We start from the raw sequence: 18,886 nt of genomic DNA on the forward strand, positions 1-18,886 counted from the left end.
CTGGACTTTCCCTGGCAAACATTCCATGCACATTGGTGAAATTAGAAACATGGAAATCTTTGAAACAAAAAGATGTCTTTCTAGTGGTTTTCTATATTCCCTCAACATCACACATGTATCTGTGTTATAAATGCTGAAAAACAGTCCGTGCCAATTAGCTGGGACAGGTGAATGCTGCAGGAATGAAAACATAGCAATATATTTCCACCCCTTGAGTCAGACTCTGCTGCAGATGTGGGAAAGAACAATAAAATAAAAAAAAAATCAAGGGAATGGACTTGTTGAGTTCTAGTTTCTACTCTGCTAATATTTTGACAGCTATAATAAGTTATTGCAGTTATTCTTTAGGCAAACATTTAGACACTCCAGAGAGTTACATATTTTTTTTGTCCTGTCTCAAAAATTGCATATTGTTTTCTCAGACCATAGGCATTTTTTTAAAATTAGACATATAATCTGTGCACAACATTTCCTGGAAGAACCAAGCGCTATTCACAATAGGGCACTTTGTACTTTGAAGGATCAGGCATAACACTTCTAATCAAACATTTTATGAGCCAGAGAACCAGGTTATAAACTATCAAGAAGGCTCCTTGCTTCTTCTGAGGAAATAAGGGGGGAGCAGTTGAGGAATGACAACATATTCCAGGGAAAACTGACCATCAAAAATGTCCACCATTCTGAAGAACGCCAAGGACAGGGAGGACTTGCCGCTACCAGTGCGACCACAGATCCCAACCTGCGAAAAATGGAGGATGTCACTTACTCACAGAGTACTTACTCACTTACTCCTTACTTACACCTGCAGTTCTTTTGGGAAAGCTACACTGGATTGTGCAACTGGGGAGAAGAAAGGTCCTTCCCAAAGGCAGGTGGCACACCAGGGAAAACACAAAACAGCACAGTGAGCATGCCCCCCTTTTCTGCCCCTCATCACAAGGACTTGTCTCGGGGGCATTTCAGCATTTTGACATCGATGCCAATGACACTCTATGCTGAAATGTGAGATACTCTTGTGTTTTTACACAGTTCAGTCTGATGTCCTTCTAATTTATCTGCCATTTAGACTTATTTTTATGCAAGGAAAATGGACTTGGAAAGACATGGGATAGGCAGAAGAAAAATTGCTCCCAGCTAAGAATAAGCTTTTATCAGTGTAAGTTTTTGATCCGTGCCCAGGGACCTCAGATAGGACTGTATATATCTGACAATGCAAGTTGCTAATCTTGTTCTTCTGGCACTTCAGAAAGGAAAGCTCAGTAATGAAGGATCTGCACCAGAATGAGGATGATGGGCAATTGCTGGACATAGTACCTTTTGTCCTGGTTTGATATAGGCCTTCACATGCTTCAGAACAGGCTTCAGGTTGTTTTCATAGCGAACACACAAATTTTCAATCTTGATTTCCCCCTCCTGGGGCCAGTCTTTGGGGACTTGAGAGGGATCTGAAATAGTTACAGAAAAACAAACTGAAATGAGTGCTGCCAGAGGGTCACCCTTTACAACAGTCACCTTTCCCCTTCTCTCCTGCCTGGGCACCTTCCTTTAAGCCACTGGAGATACAGAGCTCCAGTTCCTTGCCAAGGGGAGGCTGAGCTGGGAACTGCCTGGCAGGCACTTGGCTTCCAGATCTCCACATGTAGGGAAAGAGGGCAGATACTGAAGTGTCTCTTGGCATTGCAAGAGGGAGAAGCCAAAGGAGCGGAGAACGCAGTGTCAGGGCAGTGTTAGGTCAGTGACCGGCACAGGAAGGGCAGCCTGAGGAAGGAAGTTGTTACTGCCACACAGCATGAGCTGTTGACATTATCACAGCTCTTGTTTCATCCTGATTTGTGAATACACAGCAGGTTTTGTCTCTGGACTAAGGAGCTTGACTTTCCAGGGAAGCTTCTTGACCTATGAGCCATTTCTTGCACTTCAGTCACTTCTGAAATAGCAATCAAGGCCAATTTGAAGTGTGTGGGGCACAAATTCCAATGTGCAGCTCAGAGAAGAGTTGCTGAGGTCTGCTTGCCAACATGGCCCTATCTTTAGTCCCCATCTGCTAGAAAGATCAGAGATTTTGAAGCATGTGACATTTTGAATTTTTATCCTTATTTTTGTTTTCTAAATAACTTACATGGATGTTTTGCTCATCTCGTCTATAACTGTGGTAATTTTGATTGTACTACAGAGTTCTGCTCTGTCTCCCTGGCATTTGATAGGATTTTTTTTCATGTTGACTAATGTGAACAACATATTTTCATAGCTTCTCTTGGCTATCCTTGTCACTCACACCAGTGGCAGTTCCTACACCTCAGTGAGAACAGATTTTGGCCAGAGAGGTGTGTACATTTTGCGTGACCAAGTCTACCATTCTTTCACATTACCATGTAAAGCCCTAAAAAGATTAAGAGCAATACCTAGGTAGCCTTCGTAGTTCTCTGACTCCATGTTCAGGAAGCTGTGTACTTTTTTCACTGCACCCATCTGCACTTCCAGATCAGCCAGATTCCTCACCACCCAGTTCAGGTAGTTGGTTATCTGCATCACAAAATGAAAACAAGGACAGGGTTCAGCCTTCTTTCTGTTCATCTACCCATCTGGAAATAAAGGTTGGATACATTTGTGAAAATCCTTGGCCTGACTCAACACAGTGGGTCTCTTTAACATGACAGCAGATCAAGACTCAGTGCAACAGCATCAAATCCATAAGAAGCCAGTCATACTCCAACACAATTAGCCTTAAGACAGCAATTTCGTGCTTGGTATTCTTATCCTTGTTTTTTGAAGGATAAGTATGAAAAAGTTGTACCTAAACTCTGACTGATTGAGGGAATCTCTTGTTTTCAACATCTAATAATCAGCACTGAAAGGTGTCTTCTTTAAGCACACAAACACAGAAAAAAAATCAAAATTGAAAGTGCTGTTTGGAAATATTCTCTATTATGTATATTCTAATCTTTCAAAAACTGCAACTAAAGATTAAGAAAGTTCACTATTTGCAAATATATTGACAAGATTTTATGATCATTTCATTTCTACATATTTCAATAATTCATTTCTCTCTGTGGAAAATATGAGAAGTTTTTAGCACAGAAATATATGAGGGAAAAAAAGTGTTATCAGTTCAGCAATATTTCCTTCCTGGTTTTTATTCTCATTTGTAACAAAAAGGATTTTATCAATAGTTAAATCAATAGTAAAGGTATTACTTTTAGTTGATAATAGTTGATTATTAGTTCTCTAACAATACTCAGTAGCTTAGAAAAACTCTAGGCAGGATTTACTGTTTAGGGCTGAAAATTGTAAATCTGTTTCCTAAGTCTGTATTTAGGTGCTTCTGTAAAAAAGAAGAACTGATCTTATTAGGAAGAGTTGACTGCAAAGAATGTTTAAAAATTGATATTTTATGTACCTGAATGAAGTTTTAGAAACTTAAAAATAAAAACCCCTTCTGCACAAACGTATTCAGAGAAAGACTTTGCCTTTTTTTCTGGTGAGTACCAAATAAGGACTTTATTAAGAATAAATAATCCAGTCTCACTTCTTTAACCACTAACCTAATATTGATGCAGTAATCAAACACTAAATAATTTTACAATGAGATTCAGCAAAAATTGTGGTTAATTTAGAGGACTTGGCTGCTTGCTTTATCCTTAAGATAGAATTCTTGATGGGGTATTCTCTCCTTTATGTTCAGATACCTGCTTATTTGGTGTCCAGCTTTTAAGTTAGGAAGTTACAGAAATGGGAAAATTTGCAGATAAGCAAAACACTGTGGAACTGCTGCTTGCAATGGCAGGCTGCTATCCTAGATCTGGCAGATTTGATAACACAACCTGGCACCTAAAACTCTGCCCATGACCTCAGGCTTCATCACAGTTGTGCAAAGGAGCAGGCAGTGTTTATAAAAGAGGAGAGAATAAATTCAGGATGTCCACTGTAAACACAACCTCAGTACAAACTGTTTGTTCTCATCTAGGTCCAACTATCAGCCTTCTCTCAGCTGCAAAGAATAATTATTAAAAAAAAAAAAAAACAAGCTATGTCAAGTGAGACAGGTAATGATCCAGCTGCCTTCAAAAGTTCATCAGGGACAGGTGACCACTTGGTGCCTAAAGCTCTTCTTCACCTGTTGTGCCAGACTTCAGCACATGCCTATTTCACACCAATGAACTGTTTGCAAACACAGGCTAAAAACAAAGAAGCCAAGGATGATGCAGACATCCTGGCGCTTCCATATCCCTGCTAATGAAGCAGCATTACCAGGAATGTTTTCAGAGTGAAGCTAAAGCCCTGGGACTGATTTTCAGTTGTTGACAGATTCTCACACTGTTGCAACAGCAGCACAGAGGGGATCTAAGGTCTCCCTAAGGCAGCTGCTGAGAACTTTTGGTTGTGGCCATGGGCTCACCAGCACTTACGTGCAAAGCCAGATCTCAGGGCTAGACCCACACTTTTATCCCTTCCTCATAGCAGCGCTTCAAAGCAGACAGATTTTTGCTATGACAGTCATGGTTTCAAAAGTTCTTCCTGCCACTGTCATCATCCTGCCTTTGTCTCCACTCTTATGGTTCATTCAGTAACATTTTGTCCCAACTCTCGTGCTTAATTCATGAATGCTTCTATTCTCGGTGGTGATTGTCATTCACTCTGCACTAATGATGAATACTCAGCCTCTCTTGCAGCCAGGTACACTAAAATACTGTTCCTTCTCCTCACTGCTAATGGCAGTGGCAGAATGAACCAGCTACTGGACCACTGCAACCTTGTCATCCCTAAGTCCATCTCCTCTGCATGCCTATTGCTACCTGGCAGGATGAAACATGCCCATGTATGTCCCAGTCACCAAATCCATTCATAATTGCATGGACAATCTTGGGCATCTCAGTAATTTCCCTCCAAGGGCAAAACTGATAATTCTGTTTCTTCAGCAATTATTTTACTTGGTCTTTGGTTAAAGATTACCCAGATGATGACAATCTGTATTTCCTGGCAGGTTTTGCCATGAAGAGGTGGAAACAGCACTGTGTTGTATAAAACAGAGTGCACAGCAGGTCTTCTTACGCATTTTTAATTTTCCTGCTCCACTTGGGAGCACACAGGGCCTGGGAATGGTTGTGTTTTTTTAATTGGCTCATAAAACCTGAAGCAAGTCCAAGTTGCTCTGAACTCTCTCAACTTTGGCTTGAGTCCATTATTTGCAGGATTCTTTTTTTTTCGAGATTAAGAAGGCTGGCAGATGACAGTGTACACATAAAAATATTATAAAATTTATGTGTTGGTCTGGCACGTACCGTCAGAGCATACAGGAGACCCAGCCCCACGAACCCCGAGTGTGGCCCTTCGGTGATGGAAGTGACAGCAGCAGTCAGGACAATACAAGCCCCCAGATAATCCTGGAAGGAGAGAAAGGGGGACAAAAAGGAAAAAGTGCAGCAACCAGAACATTTCTTTACCTGTGGAGCAGTTCTGCTTTACCAAGAATTATTTATATAATGACACCTAGCCCTTAATTATGGTTTCTTTGTTTTCCCTGGAAGAGGTCATGGTTGTGATGCCCAAACTGAAATACTCAAAGCAACTTGCTGAACACTAATGAAATAGGCCAGTAATTGCTGCAAATTCATTTGGGCTAGGGCATCCCATGGTGTCAACCCCAAAAAGAGCAGGGATCAAAAATGCTAATAAGCAAATTTTAAAAAAATAATGAGAAGGATATAAGAGTGACACCCCTAATTCCCACAACTAAAACAAATGAATTCCACTCTCTCCATTCTCCTTCAGGTCTTCTCACCTACGGGTCTGCCTCCTCAAAAAAGGAAGAATCACTGACTTCACAAAGTTCAGGAAGGCTTTTGGTAGAATCTATACAGATCATGCAAATGTTTTATTGGCAGAAGCTTTGCAGGAGCTGGAACCCATTTTCTTGATGTTTACCTCAGGTTTGAAGTATATGCCATATGTCATCTTGTGGAGTCAAGGTGTTGATTAATGGGATATAGTTGCTATTCCCACTCTCCCACTGCTGCCTGCATTACTTTTACTTTGGATCACATTTTCCATTCATTTTTCTCCTCCTGTCTGATAATACCGTGTCAGGAATCTCTCCTTCTGAGATTTGAAATGAGAACTGCCTAGTTCATCTGTCTAAAAAATGATGAGCAGAATACAGACTCAAATTTTAGGGAAGAATGGATTCAAACTGACAGAGGGGGTAGTTAGATTTGCTGAGGAAGAAATTCTTCCCTGTGAGGGTGGTGAGGCCCTGGCACAGGTTGACCAGAGAGGCTGTGGCTGCCTCATCTCTAGAAGGCCAGGCTGGATGAGGAACTGAGAAACCTGGGAGAGTGGAAGGTGTCCCTGCCCATGACAGGGGTTGGAACTGGGTGGGCTTTAAGGTCCAGACCAAATCATTCTGTGATTCTGGGATTCTGTGAGTCACACCTATGGATCATAATGGTCTTGAGTCTCCACCACCCGCTAGGACAGGACTTAACATCTGCTATTAAATCCCATGAACTTTTTGGTGGTTGTAGTTCTACTGTACCATTAGGCAGAGCTAGATGAATTATTCCTTGGCAAGACCACATTATTTCTAATGCTCTGATTAGGCAAAATGTATTCTTGGACCAAATTCATTCTGCATGTACGCAAGTCTAAGACCGTGAGACATTAACAGGCTTCTTCCAAGATTGGCTGTTGCTCTGTCATTTATCTGTCTTAGATTTGGAAGCAATTTCAGCTGATCTTGGATGCTGTAAGAAGCTGAAAGCTTTGAGCACAAGGGAAAGCTTTGCTATCATAAAAAATGGAGAATAACTTCATTGCTCCAACAGGAAAAGAAGGTGAGTATACAGCCTTTGATGTGAGGATTAACCATGCCTGTTGCTATTTATGTCCAGCAGAATCAGGCCACTGCTCTGTTTATTCACTACTCTTTCTGTTTCAGATGAATAAGGGAATCACAGTTACTTTGCTTGCCTCTTCTTGCCTTGCAGATCAGGAACATCCCTCACAGAGAGCCCCCACAAAACCCAGGAACCTATGTCACTGTCAGTGGCTGCATTGTGCCCTGAAGTAATTTTCTTTCTGGAGTCTAGTTAGGCTATCTTTCATGATATCAAACAATAAAACCACAAACAGTATGGCCCTGCAAGGGTTTAGCTTACACCTGTGGGATTAACCAAGCTGCTGGAGAGATACTTCAAGACCTGGGAGATCAGTGTGCCTAAAACACCCCTGGCAGAAGGATGGCACAGTTCATAAAGCCACTGAAAAGCCACGTTCTGCCTTGAAAGCAGTTCCTGCTGTGGCAGGTCTGTGGATGCTGCACAGTAGTAGAGAAAGTCTTGTTTGAAGTTATGTAAATGTTTGTTCTTGCACTCCCTTCAGATGCTAGACAGCACAGCAGCAGAAGATGAAGCAGACTTGTATTTTCTTACTCCTGGCCAAGAAAGCTGAAAAAACCTCTGGGTTTAACATAACAATCCTGATCTATTTTAAGGAACTGTGTGTATAATCTCCTCATGAGATTAATACTCGTTATTATCTTCTCTGCATCAGGCAAAGTCTCTGTTTGCTTCCAAGGTTTCAAAACCATGGTTGGGACAAAACTGAACGTACCGTCCTGACCTCCAGCCATCTGTTGGCAGCTGACAGAAATAAGTAGGCAATGTTGTTCGTGTCCGTCAGCTCCAGCATACGTTGTTTAAATCTGGCTTCATGCCTGCCGAGACCAAAGTTGTTACATTACAACACATTACGCACTCACACACAAAAGGGTGAAGCCTTTACACTGCTCTGCCTTCCCTCCCCCCAGCCCAAAAGTTTTTGCCGAAGTTTGGGTTAAAAGCTCTTCCCTAAGAACACACATCTGCTGCCACAGCTCCCCATAGCCAGAGCGACACGTGGAGTCAGGATTTGTTTGACAAGCAATTCTGTTGGGCTAGGGTTTGGGCCAGAGATTGTCCAGTCAAAGAAATTATAATGCCAGGGTGCTGGGACAGGTTTTGTTTCCCAGAGCTGATCTACCTTTTATAGCTGTGGATTGTAGTCCACTCCTCCCAGAGGTGAGTGCTGCTGTGGTCCCTCAGCTTCTCCTCACAGGCCACTAGCAAGGGCAGAGGGCTCACCTGTCAGCTTAAGTCTGATTTCAGAAGTTACATGGCCAGCTTCAGGGCTATTTGACAGGGGTGACATCCCTAAAGTTTCAGCTAATATGGATGTAGACTGATCTGTAAATCAAACCTTTCAGCTACTCAGCTCAGCTATTTTCTCAGCCAGTCACACTTTGTCTAAACAAATGGGAAAGTACAATCAAGGAAAGCTATAGATTACCCCTAAATTAGAAAAATGAGTGGTGTTACCTCCACTGCCACTTGTTCCTCTCTCCCCCACACAATGCCCATCACATTTGAAAACCAGTGCAAGGATGCCAGAGCACTGGCATCCTTGGTACTTTTGGGAGGTACTTTTGGGAGGGCAGGGGGAAATCTCTATTGGTGCTAGTGTATTAAATTCATGTTGCCTTGCACAGTCAGATGGAAACCATTTTGTCTGAAATCATATTCTATTGTCTGGTGAATACCCTCACTTGATTAACCCAGCTGGACTTCAGTCAGCAGCTCAGTGTCTGTTTTATCTTCCATTTCAAAGTCTCAAGGCCCTGCTGTGAAAATATCTCTAATGTCTGTTCTTCCAGAAATTTCCTTTTTTCCCCTTGCTATTTCCTGCTGATATTTTATTTCCCTCTGCACAGCTTGTAAACATGACAAGCAACCTCCCCGGAACAACTGGTAACAGTAATGATGAGATGTGGGGAGGAATAAGGATGCACTGACTACCCTGCTCATCTTCTTTCCTGGCAGCAAAACTCCTGCTCTCCTAATGGAAAATCTGACACGCTCAATCTGTGTTTTCATCCACGTTCAGCTCATCTTCTGGGCACTTTCAGACTTTTATCCTGTCAGATGACGAACAGCAAAGGTCACTGAGATTGCTCTCTGATCCAACTGTACTGCTTTGCGGTAAGTTATGTGAGGAGCTGCTCAGTTTTATCCTGGAACATACTGAACCCAAACCGCAGAGAATGACTAACAGCACCAGCAGTAAATAGAAACTTGCAGACAATAAATGCAGGAGACTTCAGGTTTGGTGGGCAGTGGAGCACAGGCAGAGAAATGAATGGCTTCGATTAGCACCAGAAATCCTGAAAAACTCAATTGTTGTGATGCCCTCGGGTGCCTTTTGCTCTCTGCCATCCAAGCCCACATTACCTTTTTGTGAGGCAAAAAAGAGTTGAACCACTCAGAAAGTACTAAGCTCCTTCATCTTCCTCAGGAGATAACCTCAGGTTCATAAACTTCCTGAGGTGATGAAAGGCCACTCTGAACCTCTTGAGAAGTACTCAGCGTGCATCAGCATCAGGCCTTAATGGTGCCTTCTGTTTCAACACATCATTCTCTTGATAAAGCTAGTTAAAGCATTTCCTATTGACCACTGGCTCACACCTCTACAACACAACAGTGTTTTTCCTTGTTCTTCCACAGGCCTCACTGCAACACTCTGTACTAACAGCTGTCCTAAAGTTTAGCTTGATGTGAGGAAACAGCCTTAAGCTGATCAAATAGGTGTGGAAATGTCATTTTATTTGGATCTTCTTTGGTTTGGAATTCTGCATAGTGCAAAATGGGTGCACTTACTGGGAAAAAACCTCAAGCTGGCACTTTGACAGTCATCGCCATAATGGAGTGAACATAGGAGAGTTTGGCCTATATTTCAGGTAGTAGAGAGAAAGCGTATGCATGGAAAGCTGGCAAAACTCTCTGGATCTTACAGAATTGATTTCTCAGTTTTGATGAACGAAGGGAGGTTTTACAACATTAAAATCAAGTTCTGTGCTGCTGCAGTTTTCTTGGAAACTCTCTCAAGTTGCACACAGCCTTTCAGTTGGAGAGTGCCATAATGATGTCTCCTTGCTTGGGTAGTGGGTTAAACACAGAACTGATTCAGGGACACCTGGATATAGCAGGGGGTTTGAAGGGACAGTGCCTCTGCCTGCTTGGCAAAATAGAGCTGCCTGCTGTTCAAGTTAAAGGCATGGTTAAAATAGACTCAATAAAATTTTAAATATCATACCCTAAAAATGTAATTATCTTTAATTCAGTGGAACACCAATACATGTGTTACTGAAAAGATGCAAAATGTTTAAGAGGCAAAGCAGTAGGAAAAAATACCCATTCTCTTTTTTCTAAATAGCTTAATAAAGTTCTTCAACAGTTTGCCCTCAGACATGCTCCAAGGAAGCTGAACAGGCTGGCCTCACCCTCAAGCCTTCCTCTGATAATTTGTTTTACAAATTTTACCCGAATGCTCTGATGGTGGTAAGGCCTTCAGCTGTCTCAGAGAAGTGACACAGCAGAGGGAGCTGGGTGCTGTCATCAAGTTCCTGGAGGTCCCTGAGAGTACAAAAAACAACAGATGTCCATTACAATGCAAATATTTCTGTCTGTAGAAATTTTGCTGCTCAGCAGACAAGAACAGACATTTTATGTATTGCACATATTCTTTTCAGGATCACACAAAATTTCTATAGTACAGAAAGACACTGGCATGGGACTATAACATTCCTGTTTTTTGCCACAGAAACCTTTGAATCATCTCCCTGCTGCCCTCTCCATCTGCTTTTGGTCACTTTAGGCTTCTATTTGCCCCCCAGGGATAATGACATTATCATGTCTCTCCTGGATAAAAACCTGCTATCCATTTTAGACAGATCCTCATTACGTTTTATTCTCACAGATTCTGATATATTAATAGAATAAAATTAAATTCAAACCCATTAATTTGCAACTTTATAGCATGTTATTTGTGACTCTTAGGTCAGGTATATAATAGGGACTGTGTATCAGGAAGTTTAGATATTTTATGACAACAGCTGGCCCAACAAAAAAAGCTGTATTCCACATAAACCTGGCCTCATTTTCCATATCTGGAAGTACCACAACATGCTGAAAGTAAAATATTTCAAATGATAGCAGATCTTCCTTTTGTGCTAACATTGGTTGTAGCAGAGACAGCACTGACAGAGTGATAAATTTCCCTAATTACTCAGCAATGGCACTTCTAAGACCTGCATGGAGCAACAATATCTAAGTCAAAAAAGTTCCAGTCTTTTAAAAGAGGAACATTTTCCAAACCACAGAAAAAAATAACATCTTTCTGTAACACTCTGCCATTGGCATAGCAGCCAGTTGTACAAACAGAAGAAAGTCCAGCTCATTAGAGATTAAAATTTGTTATCAAAATCCTACAAATTTTGCCCACTGTATTAGATAGGTTAGGAGAAACAACTGCTCGACGTTGCTGAATGCTGCAGTGTGCAGAACTGAATTTGCTGCTCATGTTTTGATGATAAATATCTTTCAAATTTATGATGGAAAATATACAGAAGTTTTTGAAAGATGTAATGGAAAATACAACAAAGAGTCAAAGTGCTGCAAGAAATACTGTAAATATTTGCATTTCTAAAAATTAGTGAGGCTTATATGCCTGCAGAGGACTGCAGGCAAGTAAGTTATAAATACTGGATGAAGCTATTCCTTCATCCTACATTTCCAAAGACTAATTTTTAGGGAAATAAATTGGATGTTTTCATTTCTATTGTCCATCAAAAGAATACAAGTCACATTTCAAGTGATCTAAAAGAGTTTAATTTGACAGAATAATTTGAGAGTGGAAACCAGATCTCCTGATTTGTCAGCCACCTTGAGATCTGGTGTACTGCCACATACAGCTTCATTTTGGAAATTTGTTGGGGAAAAACAAGGTTTCTGAAAAATCTCAGAGAACATAAGCAACTTATTTCAGATTCAAACATTTCTGCTTTGTGAATTCTGATTACAGAGTTTTCTTCTAAATAAATCTTGGAAGATTCTGGCTGATAACAAAAGACTAAGGGATAAAATTTAAGAAATAACTTCAAATGGCTTCCTGAATATGTTTTTTGACATTATAGAATAAATTTAGCCCCAGAAGCATGACTGTCATTTTGCTGAAAAAACTGGACTCTTTACACCTGGCCAAGCCATCCTGAATATGGAACACTCTATAGAGTGGAAATTACTTTCTGTGGAGCTTTTTTCCCCAATATGAAGGAAAAGCCATGATTGATGTTAATCCAGGGAATTATTTTCTGTTCTCTACTAATACTCAGATGTCAAGGAGGAGTTTTGACCAGATGCAAGCTCAGCTGATTAACAAACTTCATGTTCATCTCACTCCAGAGCCAAAAAAAATAGCATTCAGTTGGTGTTACTTCCCCAATACCCCATTTCTAGCCAGGTCAGTTGGAAATATTCCCCAGTGCATGTCTCAAACTCATGCCTCAGGATCAAAAGCAGGATGCCATAGCCATTTCCCCCTTTTTTAGTGCCTACAACCTCACATTCCACGACAGTTCTTATGTTCAATATTTCATGGAGGAAACTTTCAGGATGGTTCGTTAATACGTACTTGGAAGCAACCCTGAAGTATTTCTGGATGAAATAAAATGCTATGCCCAGGGGCACAAGGGCCACAAGGAACCATGGAGTGGCATAGGAGATCATGCCAATGGCTGACAGGCACAGCAAGGTGGATCTGGTCAGAGACTCCAGTGTGGGAGGGATGTGCTAGAGGGAAATGAAAAACATCCATGAAGAAAAAATCCCTGGTAGCACCACTATACACCTTTTCCTACCAGAAAAGTGAATTAGTACCACTAGGTACTCATTGATATTCTCCAAATATCAGGAGTCTTTCTGTTTCTGTGGGTCTCATAGCCAAATGTACAGGAGTTAAAAAATTAGTCAGTAGGTTTTTGTTTTCTAAAGGTCAGAGTTTCAAAGATCATGGGGAAATAGGAGCCATTTCCACCTCATTTATATATCAGGCAAGAAAGAGAAAATTGTTCTTGATATGCCAGATATTTAGACAAGTAGAATACTCTGTCTCAGAGTCTCATAATTTTTTTATTCCATATTCCCATCAACCTTACATTCAGGATTATTGTTCATCCAAAAATTTTAATGCACAGTCATAGTGAAAGCTGTTCCTCTCCCTGAATGCTCTAAATCCACAAGTTCTGCCAGCCATGGTGGAACATTTATTTGTCACACCTACTCCCATATATTCAAAGTTGTTATAATCTACTGTGTTTTCTGTTTCAAGTCCAAAATCTGATGTTTTCTTAATCCAGATCTTCCAACAGAATCAACCACTCTGCATATGAAGAAATTAAGAGCCACCACCTCCCAATATGTTTATTTTAAAGATTACTTGCCCTCATTACTACAAATGTGTGTTTTTTGAGTGTCCCTATTATAATTTCCAGAGCCTGGTTTTGCTATGCCTTTCTCTACTGAATATTTTAGCACATCATCTTATTCAGATCTACATGAAAATTTGCAGAGTCAGGATAATAGAACAGAATATATTGCTACATCTACCTGATCAATGATATTTGTGTCAGCAGAGAAGCGATTCAGAATTAGCCCCAGCGGAGTCATGTCGAAGAACCTGTTGGACAAATTAAAACCAAAAAGTAACCTGTAGAGGAATTCCAGGTTTGGATTTAAAGTCCAGTCAGACAGAACACAGAGATGTGTACAGCCATTGTCTAAAACCAAGCAATAAATATCAATAACATACCAGATAATCTTATCAGCATCCTGACTGTCTAAGTGCTTCTTTTGGCACTTTCCCCTGAAAAAATTTGTCTCCTCTTCCACAAACCTGCTGTCTTCTGTCCTGATCTTTCCTTCTTGCTCCATCAGGATTTAAGATCCCTTCCAAAGATCACAGCCTGTTCTTGGCTGCTGCTCAACCTCCTTCTAATGGGCACTAACCCCAGATGTTTCATGGAAACACTGTGATAAATTTATTTGTTATTCAGCTATCCTTTGACCATTCTGCTGCTTGTGAAACCCTGGGTACTGAGCACAGAAGAAGCCTTGGTGCCCACATGGTTTGACACCATGGCCATTGCTCAGAGCTGGAGCTGGGTGCCCTGGATCCTGAACTGCCCTCAGAGATGTCCTTGAGTCCCGAGGCCTGAAGGGGTGCCAGCTTTCTGAAACATTTCAGCCAGATAAAAAGCAGGGGCAAAATTTCACATGTTCTCTCATGGAATGTTTTCCCCCCATGGTTATCTCACTAATTATTTTCCCTGTTTGAGGCCTTGAAGGTCAAATTCAAGAGCTTTTCCTGGGAGTACCCTTGCAGCTACAAAGAGGACATGTTTTGACCATGTAACTTTACAGGGACATAATTTTTGCTGTACCTGATGGGTCCGAGGATGATCTTGTTGAGGAGATTGTGGTGCAGGTTCTTGGCTGCTGTGAGGCCCATCCACTCCACAGTTAGGGATGTGATGAGGCAAAGGACAATCCCAGCTCCAGAGAGGATGCTGAAGACAGCTACATGATAAGTCTAATGGAATGACAAATACATCAATCCTAGAAATAAACACCCACTTTTCATTTCTGCTAGGAAGTTCCCAAGGTACTATATTATATCTCTTGTATTACATAATTATATATCATCTTTGAGAAATAAAAGAAATACGATGGAACTGCAGTGATGAAACTGCAATTCATTAAGTCCACATAATTAGAAGTTCTGGCAGGTCTAAGATCCCTCACTCTATTCTACACCTCAAGACCCTGAAATGGATAGCTCTTAGAAATGTGAAGACTGATTATGTGAACAAAAAGAAAGGATTGTTAGCCAAGAAACTTAGGGAAACCAAGTAGAACCTCTTAAGAATTAAGGCATTTGAGAGATGTTGGAAAGTTTCACTTTAGTAAGTTCAAGCATTATGAAATTCACAGAGCAAATCCTAAACTGACCTGCCAAGGTTATAGCACATTTAAGCCTTCTGAAAGTCTAGTAAGTGGATTCCATGAGATATTGTACTTGAGTCAAATTTACAGCTATAAGCAGATTGTACTTAAGCAGAACAATTGAAGACTTCCATTACTTTATTTTCTGGCAGGACACTACTTGACAGCCAGTACTTAGGAAAGTGGGGTCACTGACTTAGAAGACTAGTTGTAAAATCCAGATGGAAAATTTAGTATAAGGCTCCTTACTTTGAAAGGTCAATTATTTTTCTACCCTCAAATATTCTTCTGTTTCTGTTCTGAATGGTCAAAAATATTGATAAAATTTGAATTGCCTTATTTTAACATTAAGAATCCTTTCATTCTGTATAATAATCTACCTGTCATTTCAATCCAGCTGGCTTCTAGATGAACAGCAAAAAATTACTTTAGAACATGTTCTTTTTTATTTTTTCCCCTGTCAGGCTCCAATATCTGGCTCACCTTCTCTGTGCTCTTATCCTCATCAGCACTCCTGGCTTCGTTTGTATTGTCCATGGATGTCCACGTAGCAAGCCAGTAATCTATGGCCACAATAACTGAGTGTTTCAATAGCTTGGAGAAAATCATCAGAAAGAGCAAGAAAAATCCTCCAGAGGTTAGATATCTCCAACAGGTTTTCCATGGCATCTTTGTCCTGAGCCTCAAGACAGTTGACATGTTATCATCTTCATCTTCTTCCTCTTCCTCTTCTGTGACTCAGACATTTGATCAAGTTAGCATGGATTCAACAATAACTATACCTTGTTTTACTGGATTTGTTGGGCTTTTTTCTCTTCTTCTTTGAATTTAAATTTTAAAATCAAAATTCAATTTGTCATTTAAGAACAGCAAACACTTCAGACATATTTTCATAAGACTTCCCCTGTGCTCTTTAGCTACTCTATAGTTTGCCATTCTTTGACTTGTCAGTTTTGTTAAGAAAAATTTTTATAAACCAAGTCTTCAGTACTTATTATTTAGAGCAGAGACCAGGCCTTTCCCAACCTGTTCATCAGCTTTTATTATACAGTCAGAAGAGCATTTTGGAAGATTTTAGAAAACCCTCCAAACCTTTCCATCCAGACTCTTCATCATCTGCTTGCATGAAAATGTTCAATTTTCCCTTCAGTCAATAGTACTAAAATGATAATTGATCATCTGCTATTGAAACACAAATGGTGGAAGACTTCTTCTATGGAAAACATATATTTCATAGGTGTATAAACATGAAATTTAATTTGTTTTATCCCAGATAATAAGAATATATATCTCACAGTCCTACAGGAGGGAAATCTCCCCAAGAAAAGGAAATGTTCACATGCTCTGAACAGCTCCCTCATTTTCTTTTCTGTACAATTTTTAATGTTGTTGTATTTCTATCTCATCCCTCAATAACTCCAGGCACTGTGAGTTAGCAAAGACATTAACTTGTTTTGATACATCCTTATCTCTGCATGATGTTTAGGGCAATATATGGAGAATCCCTTGAACAAGTCCTATTGTAAACAGGTCAAAATGTTGGACTTTCCACTATTATTACCAAGTGTCATCAATAGAGTTACACTTTGCTTCTAAGAACTGCCAGCTATTAAAGTGGAAAGGCAATGAAAAATGGTTGTAAATAAAGTGAAACTGTAAAACAAACCTTCGTCTTCATCTTCCAGTTGTGACTTGGATTCTCTGGGGTACATGGCCCTTCTAAGGGTTTTTCTCTCAAGAGTCGTCTGGTCAGCTTCCATATCCTGAAATAATTAGGTTATCATCAATATTATTATTATTTATTAATAATAGATTTTATTCATTTGAGAGATCATTTATTGATTTGAAAGCTTAGCTGTCCAACAATTGTAGTAGTACTTGCAGTAATCTCAAAGGGACTTTATATGGATCATTTACCTTACAGAATGGAAAAACACAGTATTTTTCAATTTAAATTTCAGAGAATTCAGCTTTGCCCACTTCTTTCCCTCTCTCTGCCATTCTTTCATTCCCTATCTTCTGGAATGATAAAAAAAAATTGTCTTTAGAGAATCCTAAATGTTCATGGCAATAACAGAATAAAAGGATAAGAGATACCATAGGAAGTTTCTGGGTCCAACCCTTGCCCCACCAAAGGATCAGTTATGCACCACATTTCCAAGGGTTTCTTGGCTAAGATGTGCTTACAAACCATCCATGGTGGATATAACATACACTTCCTGGACAGTCTATTCCAGCCCCTAAAACTCCTTACAGGTCATGTGGTTTTGCCCTAAAGTCAAGTTGAAAAAGTGCTTCAGACGTGGTTTGGGTTTCTTTGAAATTGAATGATAAATATTTCTTTGTAGAAAAGTCATCCTTGCCTAAATGCTCTATTTACCTTTTCCAACTCTTGATCTTGGCGATTCATCAGAGTTTTCCAGTGTTCATACAGCTCAACATCCTTGTTTTGGATATCCTTTAGTGTCCCTTCTCTAAGCACCATTCCATCCTTCATTGCTATGATCTAGGGGAGAAAGCACCCAGCACTCAACAACAGAGATACCATAATCACTGACCTGGATCCTACAAGATATGTCTCACCATTAGTGACAACACCATCATGCAAATTTCTGTCTTCATTTTATTGAATATTTTATTAATAACTTCTTAAGTTTGCTGTCACAGCTCACAAACTGAAACTTGTATAAGTCCTGCTATCCTGCACATGTGAAAAGCATTGAAAAGAAGGGATAGACAGTTGCAATTAAAACAAAATTCTCCAGGCCTTTTAATGAAAAGAAAAACCTGTACTTAAATAATGTCAAAATAAAATAGTTCTTCTGCTATAAAATCTGTGTTAGTTAAAGTGGCAGTTAGCTACATGGCATATGGAGTTAAGGAGGGACTGTATTGCAGAGAAAAGCAATAATCCCATTAAATGTTATGGTATTAACTTCAGGAATTGCCAAGACTGCTTGGAGTAGCAAGCCTCTGAATAAAACTTCAACTCTTCTGGGAATTTTTCAATTTTTCAATAACATCCTGATGGCTGCTTCTGGCAATCATCCTTAGCAAATTTTCCCCTGGTACATCTTCTCTTACCCAGTCAGCATGTGGCAGATATTGTAATTTATGTGTCACCAGAACAAGAGTCCTCTTGTCTTCTTGCAGAAACTTCAAAATCCCTTCTTGCATTAAGTGATCACTTAAGTGAATGTCCAGTGCAGAGAATGGGTCATCCTGCAACCATATCAAATTGAAAATCTTAGAACAGGATACAAAAGTGAGGTTTATTCCTAAAATAGTATTTTTAAAAGAGGAAGCACCTGTCTTTACTGATGTTTCATCTCTCTCTAATGACTAGGAGCTAGCCAGAGGGCTGTGCTCCAGTGAGCTGGAATCCACTGCTCTTCAGTTCACAGCAATGGACTCAGTTTAATTTCTTGTGTCTGGCTGTGTGTATTGCCGGTGCCTCACTGACAGAGTACAGGAACATCAAAACTGAAATTTCCCATCCAAATTTGAAAATGCCAGGATCCAAAGCCAAACTTAGGCCCAATTTTGATGTGAAACTGGCACAGAAAAATTAAAGCAGAGTTAGCAACTCTTCTCATTTCCTCCAAACTAAACTACAGACTTGCTTGGTCTTTACTGTGAGTGAGTGTGGCTGGAAATAAGGCAACATTCAGATAAGGATATCAATATGCAAACACTTTTTCTTCAAGAAGTCTCTCAACTTTGAAAAGGCTCAAACAGCCCCTTCATGAACCCCCTGAAATGCCTAATATGCCTTGAAAGTAATATCAGAGAAGGAAAAGGCTGTCCAACTCCACAGCACTCTGCAGGAGAGTGCTGAGCCCTCAGACTGTTCATTATGGCTTCTTATCAGAAATCCTGCTGATTTCTGTGGGTCTGTGCTGATAGTAGGTCACCACTGAGAGCAAGAAGACAATCTGTTCCACTCTTCCAGTGTAAATCTGTGCAGGAATTCTCACCTTCATCAGTCTCACAGGATGTTTTGATGCTGCCTCTCTATA

At 40.2% G+C, this 18,886-nt stretch overlaps 1 protein-coding gene across 11 annotated transcripts in view; it reads right to left on the reverse strand.

Moving 5' to 3' along the window:
• The window catches only part of ABCC9 (ATP binding cassette subfamily C member 9), a 71,067-nt gene that overhangs the window by 7,871 nt on the left and 44,310 nt on the right, over window positions 1-18,886 (reverse strand). For all 11 annotated transcript variants that reach the window (XM_059846103.1, XM_059846106.1, XM_059846105.1 and 8 more), the window contains 13 exons: window positions 17,952-18,089; window positions 17,248-17,373; window positions 16,534-16,630; window positions 15,351-15,598; window positions 14,306-14,454; window positions 13,473-13,542; window positions 12,499-12,656; window positions 10,350-10,442; window positions 7,609-7,711; window positions 5,280-5,381; window positions 2,403-2,523; window positions 1,315-1,445; window positions 661-739 (listed from right to left, as the gene is read on the reverse strand). In XM_059846103.1, the coding sequence (XP_059702086.1) occupies window positions 661-739; window positions 1,315-1,445; window positions 2,403-2,523; window positions 5,280-5,381; window positions 7,609-7,711; window positions 10,350-10,442; window positions 12,499-12,656; window positions 13,473-13,542; window positions 14,306-14,454; window positions 15,351-15,598; window positions 16,534-16,630; window positions 17,248-17,373; window positions 17,952-18,089 (1,615 nt within the window). The remainder of the gene's footprint in view (window positions 1-660; window positions 740-1,314; window positions 1,446-2,402; window positions 2,524-5,279; window positions 5,382-7,608; window positions 7,712-10,349; window positions 10,443-12,498; window positions 12,657-13,472; window positions 13,543-14,305; window positions 14,455-15,350; window positions 15,599-16,533; window positions 16,631-17,247; window positions 17,374-17,951; window positions 18,090-18,886) is intronic.

Source organism: Haemorhous mexicanus, chromosome 5, assembly GCF_027477595.1.
Source record: "Haemorhous mexicanus isolate bHaeMex1 chromosome 5, bHaeMex1.pri, whole genome shotgun sequence".
NCBI lineage: Eukaryota > Metazoa > Chordata > Aves > Passeriformes > Fringillidae > Haemorhous > Haemorhous mexicanus.